The sequence below is a fragment of the Canis aureus genome, chromosome 15, assembly GCF_053574225.1.
Source record: "Canis aureus isolate CA01 chromosome 15, VMU_Caureus_v.1.0, whole genome shotgun sequence".
NCBI classification, from domain to species: domain Eukaryota; kingdom Metazoa; phylum Chordata; class Mammalia; order Carnivora; family Canidae; genus Canis; species Canis aureus.
This window is the reverse complement of record NC_135625.1, coordinates 26,103,605-26,131,345: the sequence shown is the minus strand read 5'-3', so window position 1 is coordinate 26,131,345 and position 27,741 is coordinate 26,103,605. Positions and strand designations below refer to the sequence as shown.

Below are 27,741 nucleotides of genomic sequence, written 5' to 3'. Positions count from 1 at the left end.
GAAATGAAAAATCTTTAATCTACCCCTTAGAGTTCATAATCAGTATAGTTCAGATTCTAAGTTGAAGTGCTTTTCCACTCAATTTTGAGGATATTGCTATATTGTTGTCTATATGACTTCTGTTATTGCAAAGTGTCCAATGCCTTTTTGATTTCTGATCCGTTGTAAATTTTAGAAAACATTTTTGGTATTCTGAAATTTAATGATGATGCACCTTCTTGTTGGTCTTTTTGTTTTCTTTTCTCAGAATATTTCTCGGTTTTATATCCCAGTCCTACCTAATTTTCAAGAAATTGCTCTTGCTCAGGAGTCAGGCAGCCTCTTGAACACTGCCTGGAAATCTCCTTAGCTAGATTATCCAGTTCATTAGGTCCATCAGCCCCAGCCCTCATCTTTGCTCTCTTGTGTCTTTGTCCTGGAGTCATAGGCCTCACCAATATTCCTTACATAAAAACTGTATTTCCTGTTTTCTGACTGGGTAGGGTTGGATATAAGTTCATTTACCTTATTTGAAAATATAAGCCAATAAGTTTACTTATTCCCATTTCAAATAAGTTCTATGATTATGTGCAGGTTATTAAAATGCTGGTTTGATACATTTCTTAGAGATTTTTTAGTAAGTTGTACATGCTACTGAGGTCAAAACAAAGCAAATTGGTTCAGAATAAAGACTTTAATTCAAGGATAACACAAATGCTCTTTCATGTTGGTCATATTATTTCCAAGTAACTTCTATTTATGTCACTAACATCATATCTTTAGATAAAAGTTTTAACATAAAGATGAGCCATTTTTTAATTTTTAAAAATATTTTTAATTTGAGAGAGTGTGTGAATTAGAGAGAGAGAGAGAGAGAGAGAGAGAGAGAAGGAGCAAGGGAAGAGGGAGAAGCACACTCCTCACCGAGCAGGGAGCCCAACGCGGGTCTCATGAACTGAGCCGAAAGCAGATGCTTAACTGACTGAGCCACACAGGAACTCCGAGATGAGCCCCCCCTTTTGTTTTTTTAATAAGCTAAATTAGAAAACATATTTTAACTTAATTTTATCAATAGATCATGTATTTACTTGAATCAAAATTCAAAAAATATAAAGTGATAGGGAATAAAGTCTTCCTTCCAACTTTCTTCTCCCGTGTAAACTAGTTTTTCTTTTTGCTGATATCCAGAATTTTTTCGAATAAGTATGCATAGAATTTCCAAGATATTTTATGACATATAAAGAAATATGTAGTTGGAGCATTATTCCCTCCTTCATTATATGAATAGTAGCATACTATACCCCTCCTCCCTTTTTTTCTTCACTAAAGGGTATAGTTTGGAGAGATTTCTATGTTGGAACATAAAGCATTTCTTTATTCTTTGTGACCACAAAGTACTTGTTTTACAGATGCAGTCTAATTTATTTGACAGGACTCCTTTTGATGGATACTTTTGTTTCCACTCTTTCCTGAAAGGCCTACCTTCTTTACCCCTCACTGCTGTAGCAAATAACCTTAAAAATAAAATTCTAGCCAAATATGAGTTTATTTCTTGGATACATTCTCAAAGTGGCATGCACGTTTGTAATTTTGACAAATACTGCAGAATTGCCCTGCAGAGTAAGTTCCAACAGTTTCTTCTTCCACTATACACAATGCTTACTTTCCCATACTCTTTGCCATCATAATATATTACTGGAATGGATCTTTGTCAATTTATAAGCAGAACATAATATGTTAGTATAATTTTAGTTGTATTTATCTTACTAACAATGAAGTTCAGTATCTTTTTTCTATGATTTAGAGATGTTTTTCTTTCCTGTAATCTGTCTTCTATCCTGTTTTCCATTTTGCTATGGAGTTATTAGTCTTTTATCAATTTGTAGGAATTTTTTATATCTTAGAAGAGAAATTATCTCTGTGTCCATGATATGAGTTTTAAATGTTTTCCCCCAATTTGCTATTTGTCTTAACTTATAATGGGCATTGTCATGTAGAGGTTTTTGTTTTTTGTTCTTTCTTAATATCAAGCAATTAATCTTTTTCTCTTATGACCTCAGAATTTGGGATGATGGAATGTTCTTTCCCACCCGAAGGTTATTATTTCCCAATGATTTTTTCTAATTCTTGTAAGATTTAGTTTTAAGCATTTAAATTTTTGATGAATTTGGTTTTTATCCTGTTATAAGTATTTGACTCTAATTCAGTTTTTCAAGCTGTCCCAGCACTGTTTACTTTTTTTTATTTTTATTTTTCCAGCACTGTTTATTGACTGATCTTTTTTTCCATTTATTTCTGATCTGTCTTATATCCTTATTCTCTCTCTCTCTCTTTTTTTTTTAAATATCCTTATTCTTTTATGTGTTTTGGGGTCTTGCTGGATTTTATATTTAGTTCCATTGATCTGCATATCCATTTACCACTATTTACTCTAAAAAAAAAGTTCTCTTTTCTCTTTTTTTCTTGTAATTATTAAAGTTTTATAATTTGTGTTGCTGTCACAGTTAATCTCTTCTTAACCCTCCTTCAGATACTTTTCTCTATAATTTTCCATATGAACTTTAGTACCATTGTATGTTTCAAAATCCATAATAAAAATTACTTTCCAACATAATTCCAACTCGTTAATTTGTCATTAATGAAATAATAATACTCCAGTTTAAAAAATTGTTCAAGCTTTATATATTTTGGAGCATGTTTCAGTACTCTATGTGTGTTTTCCAACACCAAGTAATTCTCCAGTTGTCAGCAGACAGTGACTGGGTTTCCTATAAATTTCATTCATTTCTGATGCTGTTTACCTGAAGATAGTGTCAGGTCCCACAGGTTATAGATTCAGTATCAGAAGACTGCTTCGCTTCCAACACGAGTCAAATCCACAGGTTGTTCTCCTGCTTCTGACCAACTGGATATAAACTCAGAGGTTCCCATAACCACCCCCGACCTTGCAGGTTCTGTTAATGTGTTGGAGCCACTCAAAGAACTCAAGAGAAATATTTACTTAATGTTTACCAGTTTATTATAAAAGAACTTAAGAAGGATACAGATGAATAGCCATGTGAAGAGATACACAGGGCAAGGACTGGGAGAGTCCCAAATGTAGAAGCTTCTGTCCTCATGGGCTGGAATGCACTACCCTCCCGATGTGGATGCATTCACCAATAAAGTTTGTCAGATCTCATTGTTCAAGAGTTTTCATAGAGCTTAGTGTGCAGCCCCTTACTCCCTGAGGTCAGTGGGTGTAGCTCATAATTCCAGCCCTTCATCATTGTGTCTTTCTAGTGACCTGTCCCATTCTGAGACTGTAGGAGCCCAAACAGAGTCACCTCATTAGCATAGATTCAGTGTTATGAATAACAAAAACAGGTTCCTATCACTTAGGAACTCTGTGCCAGGAACCTAGTTGAAGACCAAATACATTTCTTATTATACCACGAAAACAATGTGAACTATTGAGTATTAGCACTTTATTTAAAACCAGCATAAGCCTTTTTATCCTTTACATAAGAATGACTGACCCATATAAAACTAATACTAATTTAAATATTGGTTTAGATTATTTTTACCTGCAGTAAGGCCTGAATTACCCTACTTATTTTAGAGTCTGGTTCTCTGAACTTCTCTAAGAGAAAAAAATGTAAAATATTTTTTGAGGTTTAATTGACATACAACATTATATAGTTTCAGGTGTACAATGTAATTCCACATTAGTACAAATGTTGCAAAGCGATCACCACAATAAATCTACTTAATCTGTCCTTATATATAACTGGAATTTTTCCTGTGATGAGAACATTTAACATAGGGTCTCTTAGCAGCTTGCAAATATGCAGTAAGTATTATTAAATATAGTCACCATACTCTATATTACATCCCCTGGCTTATTTCTTTTATAAGTGGTAGTTTGTACTTTTTGACCACCTTTATGCATTTCACTCACCCCAACCCCCTACTTGGGCAACTACCACTGTGTTCTCTGTATCAGTGAACTTGACTGTTCTGTATTGTTGTTTTTAGATGCTACATGTAAATGAGATCATACAGTATTTGTCTTTCTTTTCCTGACTCTTTCACTTAAAATGCCTGCAGGAGCCATCCATGTTATTACCACAAGTGGCAAGGTGTCATTTAATAATATTCCATCACATATATAACACTACATTTTTATTTCTGTGCATCCATTGATGAACATTTGTTTGCTTCCATATCTTGGCTGTTGTAAATAATGCTGCAATGAACATGGAGATGCATTAATCTTTTTGAGTGTTTTCATTTTTTTTGGGTAAATATCTAGAAGTGGAATTGCTGGATCGTATGGTAATTATATTTTTAAGTTTTTTTTGAGGAACCTCTATACTGTTTTCCATACTATGCTGCACCAATTTACATTCTCACCAAGAGTACACAGGGTTTCCTGTTCTCCACATCCTCCATAACACTTATTTTTTTGTCTTCTTAGTGATAACCATTCTAACAGGTATCATGTGATATTTCATTGTGGTTTTGATCTGCATTTTCATGATGATTAGTGATGCTGAATATCTTTGTATGTATCTGTTGGCTATCTGTATGTTATCTTGGAAAAGTATTTATTGATATCCCTGACCATTCTTTTAACTGGATTGTGTTTTGCTATCATATGGTTTCTCTACGTAGTTTGGATATTAGCTCCTGATTATCAGATATATTTTTTGTAAATATCTTCTCCCATTTAGTAAGGTGCCTTTTTGTTGATAGTTTCCTTTGCTGTGCAGAAGTTTTTTAGTTTGATATAGTCGCACTTGTTTATTTTTGCTTTTGTTGCCTTTGCCATTGGTATCAGATGCAAAAAATCACCAAGACCAGTTTCAAGAATCTTACTTCCTAGGCTTTCTTCTAGGAGTTTAATGGTTTCAGATCTTAAACTTAAGTCTTTAATTCATTTTGAATTAATTTTTGTATTTGATGTAAGGAAGTGGTAATTTCATTCTTTTGCATGTGGCCATCCATTTTCCCTAGTACTGTTTATTAAAGAGACTGTCCTTTCTCCATTGTGTATTCTTGGTTACAGGATATGCATAGATTTCTGGGTTCTGTATTCAGATCCATTGATCTATTTGCATGCTTTTATGCCAGTAACATTCTGTTTTGACTACTGTAACATTGTAATATAGTTTCAAATCAGGGAGCATTTTTCTTTTTTTTCTGATTGGATGAGTTTCTCTGCCCTGTCTTTGAATACACTAAACATTTCTTCTGCTTCACGTAGTCTGCTGTTGAGATCCTCCAGTGTATTTTTTTTAACCTCCCTGACTCATGTTTGGTACTTTTTTATATTTTTTATCTCTTTGTTGAAGCTCTTATTGTGTTAATCCATTCTTCCCCCAAGTATAATACTTTGAACTCTTATCAGGTAAATTACTTAATTCCATTTTATTATATCCTCCCCCCACCTCCCCAAGGTTTTCTATTTGTTTGTTCGTTTGGACTGTATTTCTTTTTCTTCATTTTCCTTGACTCTCTGTTTGTTTCTATGCCTAAGATAAAACAGCCACCTTGAAGACTCAAGCCACCTCAGTATTGAGGACTGGACCAGGAGATGAACCTTATTATTTACTTGCCCTACCTCTTGATTGTCTGTAAAATCATTGTAATTGTCCAAGGAGCCTATTATATTCTTAATAGCTTCCAGTATTTGAGAGTGTGCCAGGGCCTGAGAGGATCTCATCCATCACCTAGATTCAGGCTGATTAGAAGCCAGACCCTCAGGTAGCTTTTTTTAAAGTATGCAAATATATGTAGTCTTGTGGGGCTGCAAGTGAAAGCCCTGCTGGCCACCGAAGCCAGGTGATCTAGAAGTGTGGTCCTGAGATAGAGTTGCAAAATTGAGGCTCCAGATGATTGTATAAGCTTCTTTCTGGAGATACTGGTAAGCTGGTGTGAGGCTGAGGAAGTGTGCAGAGATGGCATCCACCAACCAACGTTTCCTGGGATTGCCTCCCTAGACCTCTAGTTTTGTGCCAGACCAGAAGCCTCATCAAGCAAAAGCTTTTAGGTGTGTTTATCAGACTCTTTCGCAGGAAGACTAGGGGTGTGTTCAATCTGCTGTCTGTGCAGCGCCCTGGGAGTAGTAGCCTGTCATTGTTTTACAGTCCCATGGACCCAGGAACATGAACCCCCTACCTCCAGAGTTGTGCAGTCAGTGGGATCTCGTGGATGACAGCTACCAAAACTGGAGCACCAGACATAAAAATAAGGCACCATATGTGCATAAGAGCTTTCCTCCAAGAGATATTAGTGGTCTGGAATGTGACAGAGAACATGAGGAGAGGTCCCACCATCCTTTGTCCCCAGAGCATATCCCAGTGGGTTGATGGTTGTGGGTTACATTAGGTACCTGTCCCTTAAGCTCAATTCCTTAAGATTAGGAATTGAGACTCTTTCAGCTAAAAATCTGGGTGCCTCTCAATCAACTGCTTCTGTGCTGGGTTCTGGGTGGGGTGAGTGAGTCCAAGCACACAAGCCCCTTTGGTTTTCAAAGCTAGATGTTTGGGGGACTCTTCTTTGAGATGCAGAGCTTAAAAGAGAGACTGTTCAGTGTGAGGTTCAAACTCTTGCCCTTCAGGAAGAAGCTTCAGATTTTGAGCTCTCTCCTGGTTAGACATCTCTGTGTGGAGGGTTGGGTTTACAGGGAGATTGTGGCTTAGCCTCTCCTGCTTCCTTCAATATTAATTTTTCTTGCTTGCTGATTTGTAGGACTTACACAACTAAATTTTAGGGGTTTTTTCTTGAGGAAATTATTCATGTTTCTGAAGATTTAGTGCACTCCTGGTAGGAGGTGATTTCAAGATCTTACTGTCTTGTCATCTTGAACCAGGACCCAAATATTTATTACATGCAGAAAAAAATAGTGCTCCCTGATTCAATCCTGAGTACATGCTGCTGTACCACTTTTTCTAATCTACGTGTGTGTTTTTTAATGTGTATTTTTTATATTTTAACATTTTTAGCAGTTTTTCTATACATTTAACTATTTTCCTTTAAGATCATTTAGAAAACCAGTCATGAATTTCATTTATATTTTTCTAGATAAAGTGAGAGCTGTTGTTCAAGCAACCTGTTGTAAATACATTTTCTGGATTCAAAGTTCTTCATTCTCTTTATGATGTCAGTGATTTATGCTAATGGAATGCTCAAAACCCAAAAAGCCTATCTATTCACTTCTACTCTGATGAGTGGAATTATATGTTTTCTAAAACGTTTTTCTTTTTGGGGGGAGAGGGGGTCATATTTAATCAATTTATAGAATTTTTAATTCAGTTATATGATTATAGTAACAAGATCCTGTCTCTGTGGCATGACCATTGTTATCTATTATTCTCAAACTAATTGGCAGTAGTTTTATAGGTTTCCCCCTAAAGTTTAATCTCCTGTTTTTGTTTTTGTTTTTTGTCTTTCTCTTCAGCCTGTACAGTAATCCAAGTGGGCTGCCTCCTTATGCATCTCAGGGTTTCCCATTTCTTTCTCCATTTCCCCCACAAGAACCTAACAGGACTGTCACTTCTTTGTCTGTTGCTGACACTATTTCTTCTTCAACAACAAGTTACACACCAGCCAAACCTGCAGCTCCTTTTGGCATCCTTTCAAATCTGCCGCTACCTGTTCCTACAACAGACACATCAGCACCGGTGGGTATCTTCAGTTTTCCTTATTTTTGTATCCTTGACAGTTCATCCAATTGACAAATATTTATTATATGCCTTCTCATGCCAGCCACTAACTAAGGCACAAAGGTTAAAAGATTAAATCACATTTTCAATTCAAAAAAAAAAAAAAAAAACTCAGAGGAAACCAGTGAGTTTTCTCACTTAAATGTAAGTGAGAAACTTCCAGTAGAGTAGAAGAGAGAGTCTAGAGTTAGAGTGAAGATGCAGTTGAGAAAATGGTTAGTGCTCCTAGGAATGGAGGTAGACCTAGAAGGGATACTTTTATAAAAAATGTGTTTCTCCTTTTTCACCACTTTATCCTTAGTGCCTCAAACCACACTTGATACATGTAGTAGGTGCTCACTTCAATATGAGACAGAAAAATAAATTTGTTTATGTTTAAGGCCAGCTTTTGAAGATGGTAATGAATTTGTCAGGATGAAAGGGGTTATATGAAGCCTTCCATAAAGAGGTATTAGTACTGAAAAAACCACGGAGGCATAAACCAAACTGCGTTTTTGTGAAACTGCCTTTAATAGATCTCTCTGGCGGTCATATAGGAAATAGGCAAAGGTGCAAGAAGTGATCATGTAAGAGAAGTAGGTATCAGATTGTGGAGGATCTGCTGTCTACCATGCCAAGGGCTTCAAGTGTCTCATTGGTTTTGAAAATATTCTGTGTCCTTAAATAAGCTGGTAGCTGTTGCCATGTGGGATGTTACTGAGACTAATACTTAATGAATAAAACATCTGAAGCAATTTTAAAATCTTCATTTTAACCTTGAGTATCATCCACAGTAATACCTAAGTATTATAAAACCTTACTGTATTTAATCTTACTAATTTTCATGTTTGTAGTAATTTAAAATATTGGCCCAAGCAGACTTTACTTTCCAATACCTTTCATCATTGTATTAAAGAATGTTATGAACAAATATTGTGAATATTATGAATTTTAATTATAATTAGTATAAACAAAATTAAAAGAGAACCTTTCCAGGATCCTCAGTTTTATTTATATTTTTTAAATATTTTTTTCTTTATTTATTTATGATAGTCACACAGAGAGAGAGAGAGAGAGGCAGAGACACAGGCAGAGGGAGAAGCAGGCTCCATGCACCAGGAGCCCGACGTGGGATTCGATCCCGGGTCTCCAGGATTGCGCCCTGGCCCAAAGGCAGGCGCCAAACCACTGCACCACCCAGGGATCCCCAGATCCTCAGTTTTAAAAAGTCATTTATAAAACAATGAATTATCTATTCCTTATCTATCTTATTGTCTTAGTTATGTAACTATTCAAGACTTTTGCAACTTACTACTTTTTTTTAAAATTCAGTGTCTTTTACATGAGGCAAGTGTGTCCATATATATCAATGAAATCCACAGATAATTCTCTGTACTTGTCACAGACAGATACACTTAAGAGTTTTATTGAACAGTCATATACTTGCCTAAGAAAGAGCTAACACAAGTACTTACATGATCCTCACCCCCCAAAAAAACAAAAAAAATCAACCCTCTATGTATAAAGTACCCTGAAAAATAGTAGTAAAGAAAGAAGGGCAGAATAAGGACAATGTAATGTGCAGAAATAAAGGTGGATGCTGAAACATTATAGGATGTGGTACATTAAAAATTACATTTGCAAGTAAATAGGAAGTAAAAAATGGCTAAAACTTAATATCATTTCAAACTCTCTTTAGATAAGCCAAAATGGTTTTGGTTACAAGATGCCAGATGTTCCTGATACATTTCCAGAACTCTCAGAACTAAGGTAAAAAACTTGGGAAAGTAATGATAGTATTCACTGTCTATTTGACAATGATAAATACAAAGCAGATCATCATTTTCATACTCATATTAAAGAAAAAAATTTTTTAAATCCTCAATATTTCTAAATTGTGGTTGGATAGGAAAGTTATATAGTTATATAAGTCAGTTTTATGTCTTGTAGTTTGTCTTTATTGAGTGACTTAGTATGTACCCAGGGATTGTCCTCATTGCTGGGAATGATACAATAGTTACCAGGATAATGGTGTCCTTTCCCTCTTGAGGCTTACATTATTACAAAAATTATTTCTCAAGACATCATTCCTGGTGATTTCATATATTTTTTGGCTTGAGACCTTTTCGTTGTTCCTTTTTAGGTAGAACTTTATACACAGAGAAACACATTAATGTTCTTATAAAGTAATAGCACAGTGTTTTTACACAGCCAAATTGTATTGCAATGGATGACACATTAATTTGTAGTATTCAAATGTAAGGTCTCATTTCTCGTGGAACGCTACTTCTCTACGGTACTTTATGAAAAAAATTGTTTTGTGGCCACTCAACTTGGGAAGCATTGCATCCCTTATACCCCATGGAAGTTTTATAATACTCATAAGGCTGTTATTACAAGACTTCTGAGTATAATTTTAAACAATTTTGTAGTTCTTTTTGTCTCTAGGACATACCCCACTAGGGATATATGGCCAAATACCCATGAGAAAAACTACTCTTCAAAAAAAAAAGGTCACCTTAATTGACCCAGTGTTTTATATTCATTTATACTAAATAGTGATTCATTATTTCCTGCTAGTAATAGTCAGTGAAAGTTTACAATGTATCACATATGTATTAAGATTTCCTATACACTGTAATGCTTGCAGCAACCTCAGGAAGTAGTTGCTGTTCAATTTTTTTGTTGTTGTTGTTACTGTTCAATGTTATGAAGGATTCTTTTTCCTTCTTTTAAAAAATTATGAAAATGCTATATTATACATGTTATATTATTGTACATTTATTGAAGAAATCGGTTGTTTTGTGGAATTTTCTATATCCAGTTTTTGCCTGATTGCATCCTGTGGTACCATTGAAGATATTCTTTTTCCCCTATTTCTTTCTCTTCATGGCTGGATCTAGAATTTTAGTTAAATTTGGGTTCAGTTGTATTAAATCATTGAGCTGTATGTACCCTTTAAACCTACACAATGTTATATGTTATATGTCAGTTATATTTCAATGCTGCAAAAAAATATGTTCTTTTGTCAAGAATACTTAACATCCTAATGCGTGCATACTTCCTATTACATCACATGAGGTAACAATGATGTCTCATTGCCCTATTTTTAGTGACATTAAGATTGAAACAGAAACCTGGAATCCAGTATTTCATTAAGGATTGCAAATGTGATTTTCTACTACCAAAATCAGCCAGAATTTTTTGAAGAACAACTTTCTCTATCAACTATTCAGTTTTATTGAAATACCCTTCATATAGGAATGGAAAGATAAATCCTTGTTTTTTTCAAGTTTCAGAATAATGAGTTGTTGCACAAACAAGCTCCAAAGTTTTTGAGAGGGAAAGTTTTTTGTTTTGGTAGTTGTTTCTGTGTTATTAAGAACTCATAAATTTTTTTTAAAAATATTTGATGTGTTTCAATCTATTGCAGTCACTGTTCTTTTTTTTTTTTTTTAAAGATTTTATTTTATTTTATTTTATTTTTTATGATAGTCACAGAGAGAGAGAGAGGCAGAGACACAGGCAGAGGGAGAAGCAGGCTCCATGCACCGGGAGCCCGACGTGGGACTCGATCCCGGGTCTCCAGGATCGCGCCCTGGGCCAAAGGCCAGTGCCAAACCGCTGCGCCACCCAGGGATCCCGCACTGTTCTTTTTTGATGCTTAAACAGTTCTATCTTTAATCACTAGCAGACTCTTCACCTTGGATTCTATATATCCTTTCTGACAAAACAAAGATGCCATGGGCTCATTGTGAAATTTCTTTTCCCTGGCCTGAAATAATTTCTCTGAAAGGCGCTTGTTCTTTTTCAGAATTACAATACTAGTAGTATTACTGTGATTATTGAATTCAGGATAAGAGTTTTGTTTTTGTTTTTTTTTTTGTTTGTTTGTTTGTTTGTTTTTATGATAGTCACACAGAGAGAGAGAGAGGCAGAGACACAGGCAGAGGGAAAAGCAGGCTCCACGCACCGGGAGCCCGATGTGGAATTCGATCCCAGGTCTCCAGGATCACGCCCTGGGCCAAAGGCAGGCGCCAAACCGCTGCGCCACCCAGGGATCCCAAGAGTTTTGGTTTTTATACTTATTTTATGTTTTGGCTCTATCACACCTGACATGTACAGCTGGATACTGCTTTTTTTAAAGTTAACCAGATAATACTTCTCTGGATGATACGTAATTGAGGAAAAAAAGTTTATTTATTTTCATTTGCTCTGAATTTTAAGGACTGCTTTTTTTTTTTAATTTGATTTTTAAAAATCATACAGTGCTTTATATAGCTCAGTAGTCAAAACTAATAGATAGATATGATCAGAAAGGTTTAGCTTCTATTCCTCTCCCACCCATCCATTTCCCTCTTTCACCCTATGGGTATTGATTTTTGGTTTTGATTTAGTCCTTCATAATTGCTTTTATTTAACTATTTTATGAATATCAGTAAACACACAAATTCATGTACTTATCTTTTATTGTGATAGCCATACATCTATTAGCTAAATAGATACAGGTAAACATTGTTGTGATTGTTCATGAATCTTCATCTTACTGGTCCTATTGTGATTGGACACTACTACTTTCAGACTACTTTATGTTCCACTGTTGTTGATTTTTATTTGTTTTTTAAGATTATAATTTCCCTTCTTATGTATAAATATTGATAGGTCAAAAATTATTTAGAGGCATATCAACCGAATAAAATGGAAAAAATTACGAATATTTATTATGGAGAAAAACTAGATGACTGATATTCATTAACTTTTCTGTTGTGTTTCTAGTGTGTCACAGCTTACAGATATGAATGAACAAGAGGAAATATTACTAGAACAGTTTCTGACTTTGCCCCAACTAAAACAGATTATTACTGACAAGGATGACTTAGTAAAAAGTATTGAAGAGCTAGCAAGTATGTCTTTCTTACTTCTTAAATTTCCTAAGAAAAATATGATGTTTACCTAGAAATAAACCAGAAATTTATCTTACAGGAAAAAATCTCCTTTTGGAGCCCAGCTTGGAAGCCAAAAGGCAAACTGTTTTAGATAAGGTGAGTTAATTATCATTTTAAAGAAATTCATACAATTTAAAAATGTAATAAAATAACATTTTTATTTTATGTTTTAGTATGAATTGCTTACACAACTGAAATCTGCTTTTGAAAAGAAGATGCAAAGGCAGCATGAACTTAGTGAGGTAAGATGTTTAGCTCATTTCCTGTGCCATAAGAGTTTTTAATCTCAATATGTATGAGCTGCATTCTTACTTTCATTATTATCAGAAAGCATTTATTAGGTGACTGTCTTTATAAGACTTGATACTTTCAAGTGAGATGAATAGCTCTTAGTTATGGGGCATTATAAATTATTGGTGCTCATGCAAGACTATATTTGGTTCCAAGGCAGAAAAATACAAAAAGCCCTATAAATAACTTTCCTAAAAATGTTATTATAAATGCCAGTTTACGTCCTCTAATAAAATCTAAAACTTGAACTTTAGTCTCACTTGTAAGCTTATGTATAGATATCTTAAATGAAAACTTAGAAAGTTGAAAAATAAATGAAAATTATAAACTTTAGTTCACCACAAATAATAGATTTTATGCTAGAAATCCAGTTAAATTGAAAAAAGCACTTTATAAAATTCAACCCGTATTTATGAAAAATCTTTAAAAATAGGAATAGGAGATAAAATCTTTTTATCTCATATCAATAACCATTGTCATAAAAACAACATCCACTTTCCTTTAAAAGCAATACTGGAAGATAAAGCCAATGTAATAAAACAAAAAATAGAAAATAAAACAACAGGAAAAAAAATGATGGCAAAGGAGAATAGAAATTTATAATGGATTTCAGATAATTTGGTCATCCTTTAGAATTAAAGACACAAAAATAATAGCTAACATTGAATAATAATTATGTGTCTTGCACTGCATTAAGCTATTTTCATATATTGCCCATTATTCCCTCAAGATCCTAGGAGGTAGGTGATGTCATTAGTTTTTTCATAGTACAGATAAGCAGTCTGAAGCACAGGGATATTTATATGAGGTCGTATAAATAGAAAGTATCAGAGTCAGGGATCAAAGGTAAGCAGTCCTCCCTCTCTCTTAACCAGAAAGTCTGAGAGAGGCAACTGAAGCACTCTTAGCTGCACATTAGAGTTTAGAAGATGGTGAATAAGCTTTTTATAATAGTCACATCATTCTTTGTAAACTCTTAGTAAGCTAAGGATAGAAATTAATTCCTTAACTTGATAAAGAATATTAGAAACCAATAGCAAGCATCACAACTGTCAATTTCCAGGATCCTCTTAATATTAGGAATAAGATAGTGATGCCTAAGATAGGCATAGAAAAGAACAAGAAACTCAAAGAGAAGTATGAATGTCCAGTAGACAAACTGCTTTAACAGTTACTGTGTCTTCTGTGCCATTTATATAAGACTTGCTTAAAATGATTTTTGAAACACTTAAAAAAATACAACCTTGATTCCTACTCCTGTCTCTACATGTGTTCACTCAGACTCTGGGGATGATGAGTCAGTCTTCTGTGTAAAGTATATAAATCACTTAACTGGACTGTGCAGTGCAGAAACGTGCCATATCTTATTCCCCTGTGTTCCCAGTACCAGGTCCAGTACTTGGCACATAGTAGATACTCAGTAAATATTCCAGGAATAAATGATAGAAACATTAGAACAGATATTGAACCTTTTAGTAATAATAATAATCAAAATTTATATCATCCTTATGAGCCAAACTTGTAAAGATAGATGACCGGGGTTGGCAAGGGTGTTGAGAAAATGGCTCATTCCTGTTCTTTCTTGTCTGTAATATTTCACAGTGAGTTGCTACCTTACACCCACTAGTATGACAACTATTAAAAATAGTCTTGGGATGCCTGGGTGGCTCAGTTAGTTAAGCGTCTAATGCTTCATCTCAGCTCAGGTCTTGCTCTCAAGGTTGTGAGTTCAAGCACCATTTAGGCCCCACACTAGGCATGAAGCCTACTTAAAAAAGTAAAATAAAAAAATAAAGTCTTACTTCATACATTTAGGTCTTCAATCTATTTTGAATTAATTTTTATTTACCTTCTGCAAAAAAACTGTCACGGAGATTTTGGTAGGAATTGATAGCATTGACTCTGTAGATCACTTTGGGTAGTATTGTCATCTTAACAATACTGAGTCTTCCGGTCATGCCCATAAGATGTCTTTCCACTTATGTCTTCTTCAGTTCCTCTCAGCAGTGTTTGTACAGGTCTTTTGTCTATTTGATTATATGTAATTCCATCAGTTTTGCCATATTCTGTTCATTAGAAGGGAGTCACCATGTCCAGCACACACTTAAGAGGAGGGGCTTACACAGAAGTACCAGGAGGTGGGGATAACAAGGGTCCTCTTAGAGGGTGCCTACCACAATGACCTAATTCCTAACTCTTGAAGACAATGATTGGCTCAGTTTCCCTCATTCAGTGGTCTGCAGCCAGTGGATTGGGTTATTTTGTATTTGGTATCTACTGTATCCAAAAGCTGAGCAAGTTGGTGGGTAGCAGATTTCCTCAAAAAAGAGGCTATTTAAAGCATATAGTGAATTGCCCCTCACTATCCCGTCTCATTTCCTTTGCCTGTAAGGAGTTTTTCTGAGCAGTGTAAACTAAATTAGTACTTGATTTTCTTTTTCAGAGTTGTAGTGTGAGTGCCCTACAGGCAAGACTGAAAGTAGCTGCACATGAAGCTGAGGAAGAATCTGATAATATTGCTGAAGATTTCTTAGAGGGAAAAACTGAAATAGATGATTTTCTCAGTAGCTTCATGGAAAAGAGAACAGTATGTAATACTCTTCAGTTGAGGACAAGTGACAGCAATATCAGATTACTTAAGTATATTCATGAGTAAAAAAACTTTAATATGTTACTGAGCTGGAGTTTTGAGTGCCATGAGGAGAAACTGAAGAGCCTCTATTCTTTAAGAATGATAGCAACATCTTACTTTCATTTTGTACTGAAGCAAGTAAATCAGCTTAAGTCTGGTCTTAATAATTATAGGAGTATACAACTTCTTAGGTTCAACAAGTTATTTAAAAAGGGAATAACCTACAAATTATTTTAAAATTTGTAAATAATATTAAGAACATTCTGGAATAGTTTCTATTCTGTTCTGATTTCCATTATACTTAAAGAAAAATTAAGAAAATCTACTTAACAGTGTTTTGCCCTTTGATAGAGTTTTAAATATTTACCTAATTTCTCTGAAACATCACATTTGAAAAGTAACCTTTTGTTAATAAACTTTGTAAAACATGTGCTATATGTATGCATATCCTGTTAAGGAAAGTGGGCAGATTTTATTATCCCCATTTTCCATGAGAGAAAAAGTTTAGGGGCGTTAAAGACTATGCTTAGAACATTGGTAAGGCATTGGTTTCTGGCTCCTTCTTCTCTGGTACTATATAACTATACCTTGAAGCTTGTATTTATTAAGCTTCCTGGTTAACAACAGTAGGGTTTTGTTTTTATATTTTTAAAATGCAGATGCTTGAAATTCCACAATCAGAATTAAAGGGTCAAGGTTTGTTTTAACATTCTGTTAGTTCACAAGCAAAGGTTATCTTCCCAATACAAGTCAGTGTTTACGGAGTTGGGTATTCTTAAATTCTGAGCTACGTTAAACATTCACAAGTTAAAAAATGTCAACAGGTTAAAGGATTCTTACTTCATATTCTGTCATAATTTAAGAAGTAATAGTTAAATCATTGGAGAAGTGACTGGTATTTTAAATCATTTATCTTCTAGATCTGCCACTGTAGAAGAGCCAAGGAAGAGAAACTTCAACAAGCAATAACAGTGCATAGCCAATTCCATGCCCCACTATAGGTAAACTGTCTTCCAGAAAGTTTGTGTCGGAAGGCTATTGCATGAATATTCTTTAATTGAAGTCTTCTTACCAGGGCCTGACATAATTCTGTCGTAGCTTCTGTGTTAGATAACACATGAAATGCCTCATACATTAAGCATAATTTTATATGCATTAGCATGTAACCAGGAAATCTTTTGGATATTTTGTTACAATGATGTCAGCTTAAATATTTTTTTTTCAGTGTTGGGTAGAATCAGAAACTATAGTTAGTTCTTATCTCTTAGCTGGTGTATGGTGTATACCATATCACTTCATTGACATCTTTCTCACTAGTCTCCTTTGTCAGTTCTTCCTTTACAATGAACTTCATCTGTCGCTTTTCATCTCACACCAGAATGATTCCGGTAACTGTCTTGCCAGTCCCCTGAATGTAGTGTTTCTCCTTCCTGCACAGCACTGACAATAATCTTCCTCAAATACCACCCTGTGGTATAATTTCACTGCTGCAAACTTACGGTGAGACCTTAGCAATGGTAGGATAAATGTTAAATTTCTCTCTGGTTTTAAGCCTTCTATAATCTGGCATGTATTTGAGAGTACCCACTTCAATTTTCCATTTTCCCCTTAAGTTCTCTATTTCCTGTTCTTTCTCCTATCACTGTATCTTTGGTCACACTTTTATCTGATCTCAAGATATTTCTTCTCCTCTCCTCTGTTTAGTTTTAGGGGTGATTTGGTTGCGAAAACTAGTTCCCACCCCAACAAGTGTTAAATAAAAGCTCGTATTATTGAACAATTCATACTTTATAGAGGCAAAATGCACACTGGACAGCTCAGTTGCTGAGAGTGAAAACACGACAGGAGGCCATAATAACTTCTCCTTCTCATACTCTTGCCAAGGCTACTTGTTTCTCTTTTCTGTGTCTCTGTTCTTTCCTCTCACTCTCTTGTGCTTCCTGACATGCTCTTCAGAGAGCCTTTCTTTGCTCCACTTGCACATGCTCCACCATTGCTGCCCGCAGATCTGATCATATAATGACAGTTCAAGCAGCCCAGGGATATGAACAAGGGTTTCACTACCGATCCTCAGAAAAGAGACCGGCCCAGCAACAGTTTGGGTCATGGGATCTTGTGCTGATACAAGTGGGCTGAAGGAGTGGACTCTGAGAAAGGAGCATTTAGAGGTAGGGAAGTGGCAGGATTTTCTCATCTCTGTCTCAGACTTCTGTGCCCCTTCTCTTAATCTAGTTGTATATGACATTGGTGCTAACATTGAATTGTTTTTGTTTGTTTGTTTTACAAATCACACTGCCAGTCCCTTGGGTAAGGGTTGATTTTTAATATGGTTTAAGAAGAAAGTGGGCACTGAGTATTTATACAGACATGCTAGAATCCTTTCCCTACTTCTTTTCCCTCATCGTCAAGTTATCTTCTTACAGGTAGATCTTAATTGGAAAAGAATGTAAGAAGATGAAAATTTATCATCTTAAGTTAAATCTTAGGGTTTTTTATGTTCTTTTCTTTTCAGATTTTCCTGAAAACATAAACCACCAAGACAGAAATGACACAAGACTAAGCACATTTATATGTATGATTTGCAAATTGGCATTTCATCACAATGGCTGAATTCATAAATATTCTGGATAGACTATATGCAGAACTGAGACTGATTTTGTACAGATTATAGAATAACTGCTGTGGTCTTTGCTTTGAGAAATTTTTCTGCATGATTTGCACTATAAATGTTTATTTATTGTTGATAAATCCTATCATATTTAAGTTCCACTGCTGTTCCTCTTTTATTAAGTACCTATGCATGTAATTTTAGCTAGTATCAATATTTTATAAAGTTGCTTCATTTAAATTTATATTTTTAGTTTGAAACTGCCTCATTTCTTTATCAAAAATGGTTTGTTTAGATATTTTTCCTCTTAACCTTTTTGAAAAATGACTATTTTCAACTATAGAAAGCCTTATTTTTCCTTCTATCATGATGATAAAACTTTAAAAAACATTTGTTTTTAAATTATTCATAGTGTCAGGAAATATCAAACCTACTAATGTGCCATCTCAAAAAAGTAACTTTTAATACACAATAAATCAAGAGAATACATCAGCTGCCCATTTATTGTTTAATTTTTAAAATTAAAGATACATTTAAGAAGCAATACAGTTAAATAATTATTTTACCTAGCAGAAAAAAAATTGCCTTCCACTTCACCCAGTCCAACATAAACTTTCATACTAATTTTTTTATATAAATATGATAGATTTATGATTGGATAATGAAATACTTTATAAATTCCTAGTGTTAAAAACAATCTTTTTGTTAATAAATAGAAAATCTAGACACAGAAGTCAATGAATTTTTTTGACCTTTACTGTGAGTTAGCTTTTCATAAGAGAACAGCTTTAGTAATAATATTTAACTTTTAGGCAGTCCAGTTTTTAATTAGTTTTATTAAATTTGCTCTTTAAATGATACAGTGTTCAGTAGTTTGCTTCTGTACCATGTTTCAGAATGAACACATTTTATGGGTAGCTGTAAAAGCTAATAAAGGAGAAAATCTGTAACTATATGTATCTGAGGCTTGGTAAGTTAGTATCTAAATCACAAAACAATTTAGTGCAAATTTTTGTTTAAATTTCATCTCAATATATATTGTTATTCCAAATGCCAGCATATAGTAGTACAGATTTCTTTTTCCTTCATTCTGTTTCTTTCTATACACATTCTTGGCAATAGAACTTTAGGAAAAACAAAATTATTTTCCTAGACTTGAAAAATATTTAATCTGTCTTTGCTTTGTGGAAGAGCAAGTATTCATATGGACTATAAATATATAATTGGAATAAAGATGTTAACTTTCACTAATTGCCTGTCTCACTAGCGCTGTGCTAAGGGCATGCTGTTTAATCTTCAAAATGACCAGACATGATTTTTATGGATTTGTAGATGAAATAACTGAGGTAAGTGTTTTAAATTTGTGGCAGAGTCTTCTGGGTATTTAGAAACTTTTCCATATTGTACAGACCAGCAGAACTTCCGATTTTCCCAGCAGTCACTGCAATAGAGGGTATAATAGTTCCAGTCTTTTGCAATCAATCAGGTATCTTTCTTAGAAACTATATAGAACCCATAATAAGAGACCAGCAGATCACAGACAGTTTAAAGGGACATAAATTCATTTGATCTACTAATTTTAGGAAACACCTATTCAGAATAAGGCACTGTGGAAATACTATACAGTAACTCAAACATGGTTTAGTTGCTTGGGTGCTCATCTAACTTCCCCTCCACATAAAAACAAATTTAAAAGAAAACACAACAAACAAACCAAAAAAACACATTTTCTTACACAGTAAATTTCTATATAATCACATATTCATCTCAACGCTTTTTAGTCTTTAAACCAAACTTCTTCCTCATTTCATTCTGTACCTGTTAACCTAGCTTGTTTCCTCGTTCCAAAATTAATTAGGCAACTTCCTTACAACCCAGTCATTAAAAAGAGGAGTTCAATCATGAATATTTGCATTTAACCAATAGACAATTAGTTCAGATATAGGTTGTATAAGTTGTCCAAGACAGAAAAATGTCTGCATTTGAATAATTGTGAATTTTGGTTTCTATTGCAGTAGAAAAAGTACATGATTTTGGGGGCAATTTTATGGCTATATTGTTTTCTTCTAAAAATTGGTCATTTGGAGAAGTTGTGCCAGAGGGGGAAAAATGCGTGGCAAGGCAGAGATTCTGATTTTACTTTAACATGTAAGAGAAAACCAGATGGAAATCAGGAAATGGAGGAAAGCTTAGGAGTTATTATTCAGAGTACAGGTTTGTCATAGGTAGAAATTTAAACACTAATATCTCAAATAGAAGAAGGTTTTATAAATAAGTGGGATGTACAGTAAAGATATCCCTTTCAAAGTTGGAAGATTTCCTAGAAATAAGAGTAGGAAATTCCTATTGGAATAGAGGTTCTTTGATAGATAAGTTTGATCATAAATTACATTTTGCTTTAATGGAAGGAATTTCAGTTAAAATTGGAATTCATTTTTAGGGGCAAAGTAAACTTGATCTTAAAGAATAAAACCATATGCCAGATTTTTCCTTATCCTCACCTAACTTTACTCTAAAAAAAAGTTCTTTGTTGATTGATGAATCATGGTCAAAGTTATTAAATTTTCCAAAGTATTAGTGAGTAGCAAGTCACTTGAACTCTAAATATTACTAGTTGAGAAGTAATCTGCCTTGAGTCAGTTTTACATTAGTTTATTACCTATGCCTTAGACCAGGTACCATCAATAAAATACTTACATTAGTTTATTACCTATGCCTTAGACCAGGTACCCTCAATAAAATACTTCCTGATTGATGTTTCATTTAAACTGAAAATGTGCTAATAGAGATTTTTAGTCTTTTGGATTAGCCATGCTCTTTCTAGACCCTGTGAAAGCATAATAAAGTTTTAATATGCAATAAATGTTACCTTTTATATAAATATCAGTATTAGATTAACTTCTAATAAGTCTAAATGAACATGTATAAATTATAGTAACTTGTAAAATGTTTGGGAAGGCTGAAAAAAGAGTTTGTGTCTAATGTGAAAGACATCACATTAAAGACATTTTAAAATATTATATATTTATACTATTTGTGTTTCAGAATAAATGCATAGTTTTGTTTCATATATGTAATGTGTCATTTTTAAAAATTTTTTTACTTCTCTATTTTTGTAGATATAAATTGCCAAATGGAAGAAATTAAAATCCCATCCTCAGTATTAGGTAAAGAAGCTTCTAAGAGTAGATAACTATAGGAATGGCATGTAGTGAGTTGTGTTATAATAATAGAAAATCCATTACAACTATATCCTAAGTATCATTAATAGGGTATTACTATATATAATAAGTTGCAAAAAATGAACAAATATTCCTCAGTATAGTATGCTAACTTTTATATTCTAAAAGAATTACACTTGTTTTATTTACATTAACAGAGTATTTTTATATAACACATCTCTAACATATTAAGAGTCCTATTTTTAACTAATTAACACATAAACAATTACAGTTGACTTTAGAACAATGTAGAGGTTAGGTGCACCGACTTCACAGACAAAAATCCATGTACAATTTTAACTCCTCAAAAACTTCAACACCAGTAGGCTGCTGTTGCCTGGAAGCCTTGTTAATAACATAAATGATTGATCACCACATATTTTGTATGTCATACATATTATATACTGTAGTAATAAAGTAAGCTAGAGATAAGAAAATGTTAAAATTATATATTATAGAAGAGAGAATACATTTATACTACTGTGCTTTATTGAAAAAAAAATCTATATATACATGGAGCCATGCAATTCAAGCTGATATTGTTCAGGGGGTCAACTGAATATTGATTATTTTATTTAAAGGTATTACTATACCCCCTCCAAACCATTCATACTAGAGATTTCAGCAATGTAGCTTTCTTGTCCTTTCTCTTTTTTCCTCAGTTTTATTGGTGTGTAGTTGATAAACATCACTGTGTAAGATATATAACATAATGGTTTGACGTATATATGTTGTGAAATGATTACCACAATAAGTAGACTTAGTGTCTATCATTTCATCTATGATAGATAAACTAAAAAGCAAAAGCTGTTTTCTTTGTGATTAGAATTATCAGGATTAACTGAACTTTCATGTGTATCATGAAGCAGTGTTAGCTGTACTCATGCTCTATGGAAGGTTACACCTTTTCACCATCTTTCTCCAGTTCCCCCTCCCTATACCCCTACCTCCAGCAACCATAAATCTGATCCCTTTTCCTGAGTTGTTTTGTTTTTTGTTTTAGATTCCATATATGAGAGAGAGCATACACAATATTGGCTTTTCTCTGACTTATTTCACTTAGCATAATAATGGCCCCAGGGTCCATTCCTGTTGTCACAAGTGATAGGATACCTTTGTTCTTTATTGCTGGATAATACTCCATTGTATTATTGTATATATTGTATATACAATATATATATAATGTGTGTGTGTGTATATATACAACGTATATATGTACGTATACGTACACATTGTGTATGTATGTATATATACACATACACATTGTGTGTGTGTGTGTGTATATATGTATACACACACACACACCTGCTTTGTTCATACATCAATGAACAGATTGTTTCCATGTCTTGGCTATGAACATAAGCATGCAGATACCTTTTAGAGTTACATGTTTTTGTTTCCTTTGGATGTGTTTCCAGAAATTGAATTGCTGGAACACATGGTAGTTCAGTTTTCCTTTTTCAAGGACATTTTGTGACAGGCAATATTTTCTTCTAAGTTTCAGGTGTACATAATGATTTGTTTATATATATTACGAAGTGATCACTACAGTAAGTCTAGTTACCATTTATCATTATACAAAGTTGTTACAATATTCCTAAATGCTCTACATGTACATTATATCCCGTCTTATTTTGTAATTGGAAGATTGTACTTCTTAATCCCCTTCACCTATTTCGTCTATCCCTCCCTTTCCTCTCTGCAACCATTAGTTTGTTCTCTGTATCTGTGAGTGTTCATGTATTGTTTTATTTGTTTGTTGTGTTTTTTTTTTGCTTTTCAGATTACACCTATAACCAAAATCATACAGTATTTGTTTTTCTCTCACTTATTTTACTTAGGATAATACCCTCTGGGTTTTTCCAAGTTATCATAAATAATATGATTTCACCTTTTTAAGGCTGAATAATAATCCACTGTGTATCTGTATATAAATATACATACACACACATAAACACTTATTTAATCCATTCGTATATACGCATATTTAGGTTGCTTCAGTATCTTTGCCAATATAGTAAAGGGGTGCATATGTCTTTTCCAATTAGTGATTTTGTTTTCTTCAGATAAATACCTAGAAGTGGAATGGCTGGATCTTTTGGTAGATACATTTTTAATTTTTTGAGTAAATGTCATACTGTTTTTCCATAGTGCTGTGCCAATTTATGTTCTTACCAGCAGTTCACCAGGGTTCCCTTTTCTCCACATCCTTGCCAACATTTTATTGCTTATCTTTTTGATAATAGCCATTCTGACAGATTCAAAGTGATATTTCAGTGTAGTCTTGATTTGCATTTCACCATGATTGCTGATGTTAAGATCTTTACATATGCCTGTTAATTACCTCTTTGTCTTATTTTGAAAAATAGCTTTTCAAGTCTTCCCATTTTCAAATCAAAATTCTTTATTTTTTTTAATATTGAGTTGATGAGTTTTTAATATATTTTGGAGTTTTTAATATAGTTTGGATATTAACCCCTAATCGGATATTTCATTTACAAATATCTTCTATTCAGGAGGTTGTGTTTTTGTTCTGTTGATGGTTTCCTTTGCTGTGCAAAACCTTTTTAGTTTGATATAGTCCTGTTTATTTTTGCTTACTGCTGTCCTTTTTTAAAAAGATAGGTCCCCCAGAAATGTTGCTAAAACCAAATCACTGCTTGTGTTTTCTTCTAGAGTTTTGTGGATCCATATGATACACTTAAGTCTTTAGTACTTTTTTATTTTATTTTTATTTTATTTTTTTATTTTTAATTTTTAATTTAATTTTATTTTGGGTATGGTATAAGAAAGTGGTCTGGTTTCATTCTTTTGGATATAGCTGTCCAGTTTTCTCATCACCATTTATTTATTAAGGAAACTGTCTTTTCTCCATTGTATGTTCTTGCCAACTTTGTTAAAGATCAATTGACTACATAAGTGTAAGTTTATTTCTGGGCTCTCTATTCTGTTTCATTGATGTATGCATCTGGTTTTGTGCCATTATTGTACTGTTTTGATTATTATAGCATGCTATAATAATCCTATATCTAGGAGCAGGATATCTGCAGCTTTGTTCTCTCAGGATAGCTTTGGCTACTTACGGTCTTTTGTGATTCCATATAAACTTTAGGGTTATTCTAGTTCTGTGAAAAATGCCATTGGAATTTTCATAAGGATTGCATTGAATCTGTATCACTTTGTTTTTTAGTATGGACATTTTAACAATATTTTTCCAATCCATGAGCATGGCATGTTTTTCCATTTATTTGTATCATCTTCAGTTTATTTCATCAATGTCTTATAGTTTTCTGTTCAGCAGTCTTTCACCTCCTTGGTAATATTTATTCCTAAGTCTTTGTTCTTGCAGATACAATTGTCCTTGGAATTTTATTTTATCTTTCTAGTATATTTTTCTTTCTAGTGTCTTTCTCTTTTAATGTATAGAAATGCAACAGGTTTTTGTGTATTGATTTGGTAGTCTGCTGTGGCTGTTCTTCCAATACTATGTTAAATAAAAGTGAGAATCAGGCAGCCCGGGTGGTTCAGCGGTTTGGTCGCCACCTTTGGCCCAGGGCATGATACTGGGGTCCTGGGATCCAGTCCCACATCGGGCTCCCTCCTTGGAGCCTGCTTCTCCTTCTCCCTGTGTCTCTGCCTCTCTCTCTCTCTCTCTTTTTCTCTCTCTCTGTGTGTCTCTCATGAGTAAATGAAGAAAATCTAAAAAAAAAAAAAAAAAAAAAAAACAGAATAAACATCCTTGTCTTGTTCCTACTCCTAGAAGAAAAGCTTTTAGGTTTTCACTGTTGAGTGTGTTAGCTATGAGTTTGTCATATGTGGCCTTTATTACATTGAGGTACATTTCCACTATATCTACTTTATTGAGACTTTTTATCATAAATGGATGTTGTACTTTGTCCAGTGCTTTTTATGCATCTATTGAGATGATCGTAAGATCTTCATCCTTTATTTTGTTGATGTGGTTTATCACATTGATTTGCAAATGTTGAGCCATCTTGCATCCCCAGAATAAGTGCAGCTCTGTTGTGGTGAGAGCCTTTCAATTTATCATTGAATTCAGTTTGCTAATATATTGTCAAGAATTTTTGCGTCTATCTTCATCAGGGATATCGGCCTATAACTTTTTGTTGTTGTTGTTTGTTTGTTTCTAGTTTAGATATCAGGGTAATGCTGGCTTTATAGAATTAGTAAGGAAGCATTTATTCCTCTGCATTTTTTTTGAAATAGTTCAAAGATAGTTATTAACTCTAAATTTTTGAGAGAATTCAGTGAAGCCATCTGGTTTTGGACTTTTCTTTGTTGGGAGTTTTTTGATTACTGATTCAGTTTCAATTACTACTAATTGGTCTCTTCAGATTTTCTATTTCTTTTGGATTTAGTCTCAGAAGATTATGTATTTCTAGTAATTTATCCATTTTTTCTAGGTTTTCCAATCTTTTGGTATATCATTATTCATTGTAGTCTCTTATGATGCTTCTTTTATTCCTGATTTTACTTATTGGGCCCTGTCTTCTTTCTTGATGAGTCTGACTAAATGTTTTGAAGTTTATCTTTCCAACAAAGCAGCTCTTAGTTTCATTGATCTTTTTCATTGTTTTTGTTTTGTTTTGTCTATATTTCAGTTACTTCTATTCTGATCTTTTCTATTTCCTTCCTTTTATGAACTTTGGGTTTTGTTTGTTCTTCTAGTTCCTTTAGATGTAGGATTAGATTATTTGAGATTTTCCTTATTTCTTGATGTGGGCGTGTATCACTGTAAACTTGCAATTAGAACTGCTTTTGTTGTGTCTCATAGATTTTGGAATGTTGTTACTTCATTTGTCTCAAGGTTTTTTGTTTTTAATTTCCTCTTTTTATGTCTTCATCAATCCATTGGTGGTTTAGTAGCATGTTGTTTAGTCTCCATGTGTGTTTTTTTCTAGTTTTCTTCTTGTAACTAATTTCTAGTTTCATACCTTTGTGGTTAGAAAAGATGCTTCATATAATTTCAGTTGTCTTAAATTTATGGAGACTTGTTGTGGCCTAACATGTGATTCATCCTGGAGAACATTCCATGTGAACCTGAGAAGAATGTATATTCTGCTGTTTTGGATGGAATATTATGTATATATTAAGTCCATTTGGTGTAATGTATCATTTAAGGATAATATTTTCTTAATAAATTTCTGTCTGAAAAAAATAAATAAATAAATAAATTTCTGTCTGGCAGATCTGTCCTTTGAAGTCAATGGATTGTTAAAGTCCACTATTACTATATTCCTGTCAATTTCTCTCTTTGTATCTCCTAATATTAAGGTGCTTCTCGGTTGGGTGCATAAATATTTATAAATGTTAAACGTTCCTGTTTGATTGATCTATTTATCTATGTATTTATTTATTTAAGATTTTATTTATTCATTCATGAGAGACACAGAGAGAGAGAGAGAGAGTGGGGCAGGGACACAGACAGAGGGAGAAACAGGCTCCACGCAGGGAGCCTGACATGGGACTCCATCCCAGGTCTCCAGGATCAGGCCCTGGGCTGAAGGGCGGCACTAAACCGCTGAGCCACTGGGGCTGCCCGATCCATTATTATTTAATGCCTTTCTTTGTTTCTTGTTATAACCTCAGTTTGAAAATTTATTTTGTCTGATATAAATATTGCTACCAGCTTCCTTTTCCATTTTCATGGAATATCTTCTTTCACCCCTTCCCATTCAGTCTGTATGTCTTTTCATTTGTACTGAATCTCTTGTAATCAGCATCATTTTGTTTTGTTTTGTTTTTATCCATTCAGCTACCTTTTGTCTATTGATTGAAGCATTTAGTTCATTTATATTTATAATAATTACTGATGGGTATGAATTTGTTATATTCTTAATTTTTTTCTAGTTGCTTTTATATTCTCTATTCCATTCTTCCTCTCTTCCCTGGTGTTGGTGATTTCTTTAGTGTTACCCTTGGATTCCTTTTCTTTTACTGTGTATTTATTACAGGTTTTTTGTTGTTACCAGAAGGTTCATATATAACAACCTATGTATATAGCAGTCTTCAAAGTTGGTGGTTGCTTAAGTTTGAACACATTCCAAAAGCAATTAATTTTTACTCCCCTGTCCCACGTTTTATGTTTTTGGTGTCATGCTTTACATCTTTTAATTTTGTGAATCCCTTAAATGATTATTATAGATATAATTAATTTTGCTTCTTTTGTCTTTTAATCTTCATGCTATATAACTGGTTGATCCATTATCTTTACTATATGTTTGCTTTTATCAGTAAGATTTTTTTTCCACATATTTTATTTCTAGTTATAGGCTTTTCTTCTCTTCCTGTAATATTCTTGAAAATCTGGTTTAGTGGTGATGAACTCCTTTAGCGTTTTCTTGTCTGGGAAATT

The 27,741-nt window shown here is 33.7% G+C and overlaps 1 protein-coding gene across 3 annotated transcripts in view; it reads left to right on the top strand.

Annotated features, from left to right (window-relative positions):
- Window positions 1-21,216, top strand: part of VPS37A (VPS37A subunit of ESCRT-I) — a 53,138-nt gene extending 31,922 nt beyond the window's left edge. Inside the window, exons 5-12 of one of the 3 annotated variants that reach the window (XM_077848931.1) lie at window positions 7,424-7,646; window positions 9,367-9,437; window positions 12,444-12,571; window positions 12,651-12,709; window positions 12,787-12,855; window positions 15,348-15,491; window positions 16,457-16,537; window positions 19,412-21,216. In XM_077848931.1, the coding sequence (XP_077705057.1) occupies window positions 7,424-7,646; window positions 9,367-9,437; window positions 12,444-12,571; window positions 12,651-12,709; window positions 12,787-12,855; window positions 15,348-15,491; window positions 16,457-16,537 (775 nt within the window). In that variant the 3' untranslated portion in view covers window positions 19,412-21,216. Of the gene's footprint in view, window positions 1-7,423; window positions 7,647-9,366; window positions 9,438-12,443; window positions 12,572-12,650; window positions 12,710-12,786; window positions 12,856-15,347; window positions 15,492-16,456; window positions 16,538-18,048; window positions 19,392-19,411 lie in introns of those variants that run through there. The other 2 variants (XM_077848930.1, XM_077848932.1) reach the window with 2 other exon arrangements.
- Window positions 21,217-27,741: the final 6,525 nt, after the last annotated feature.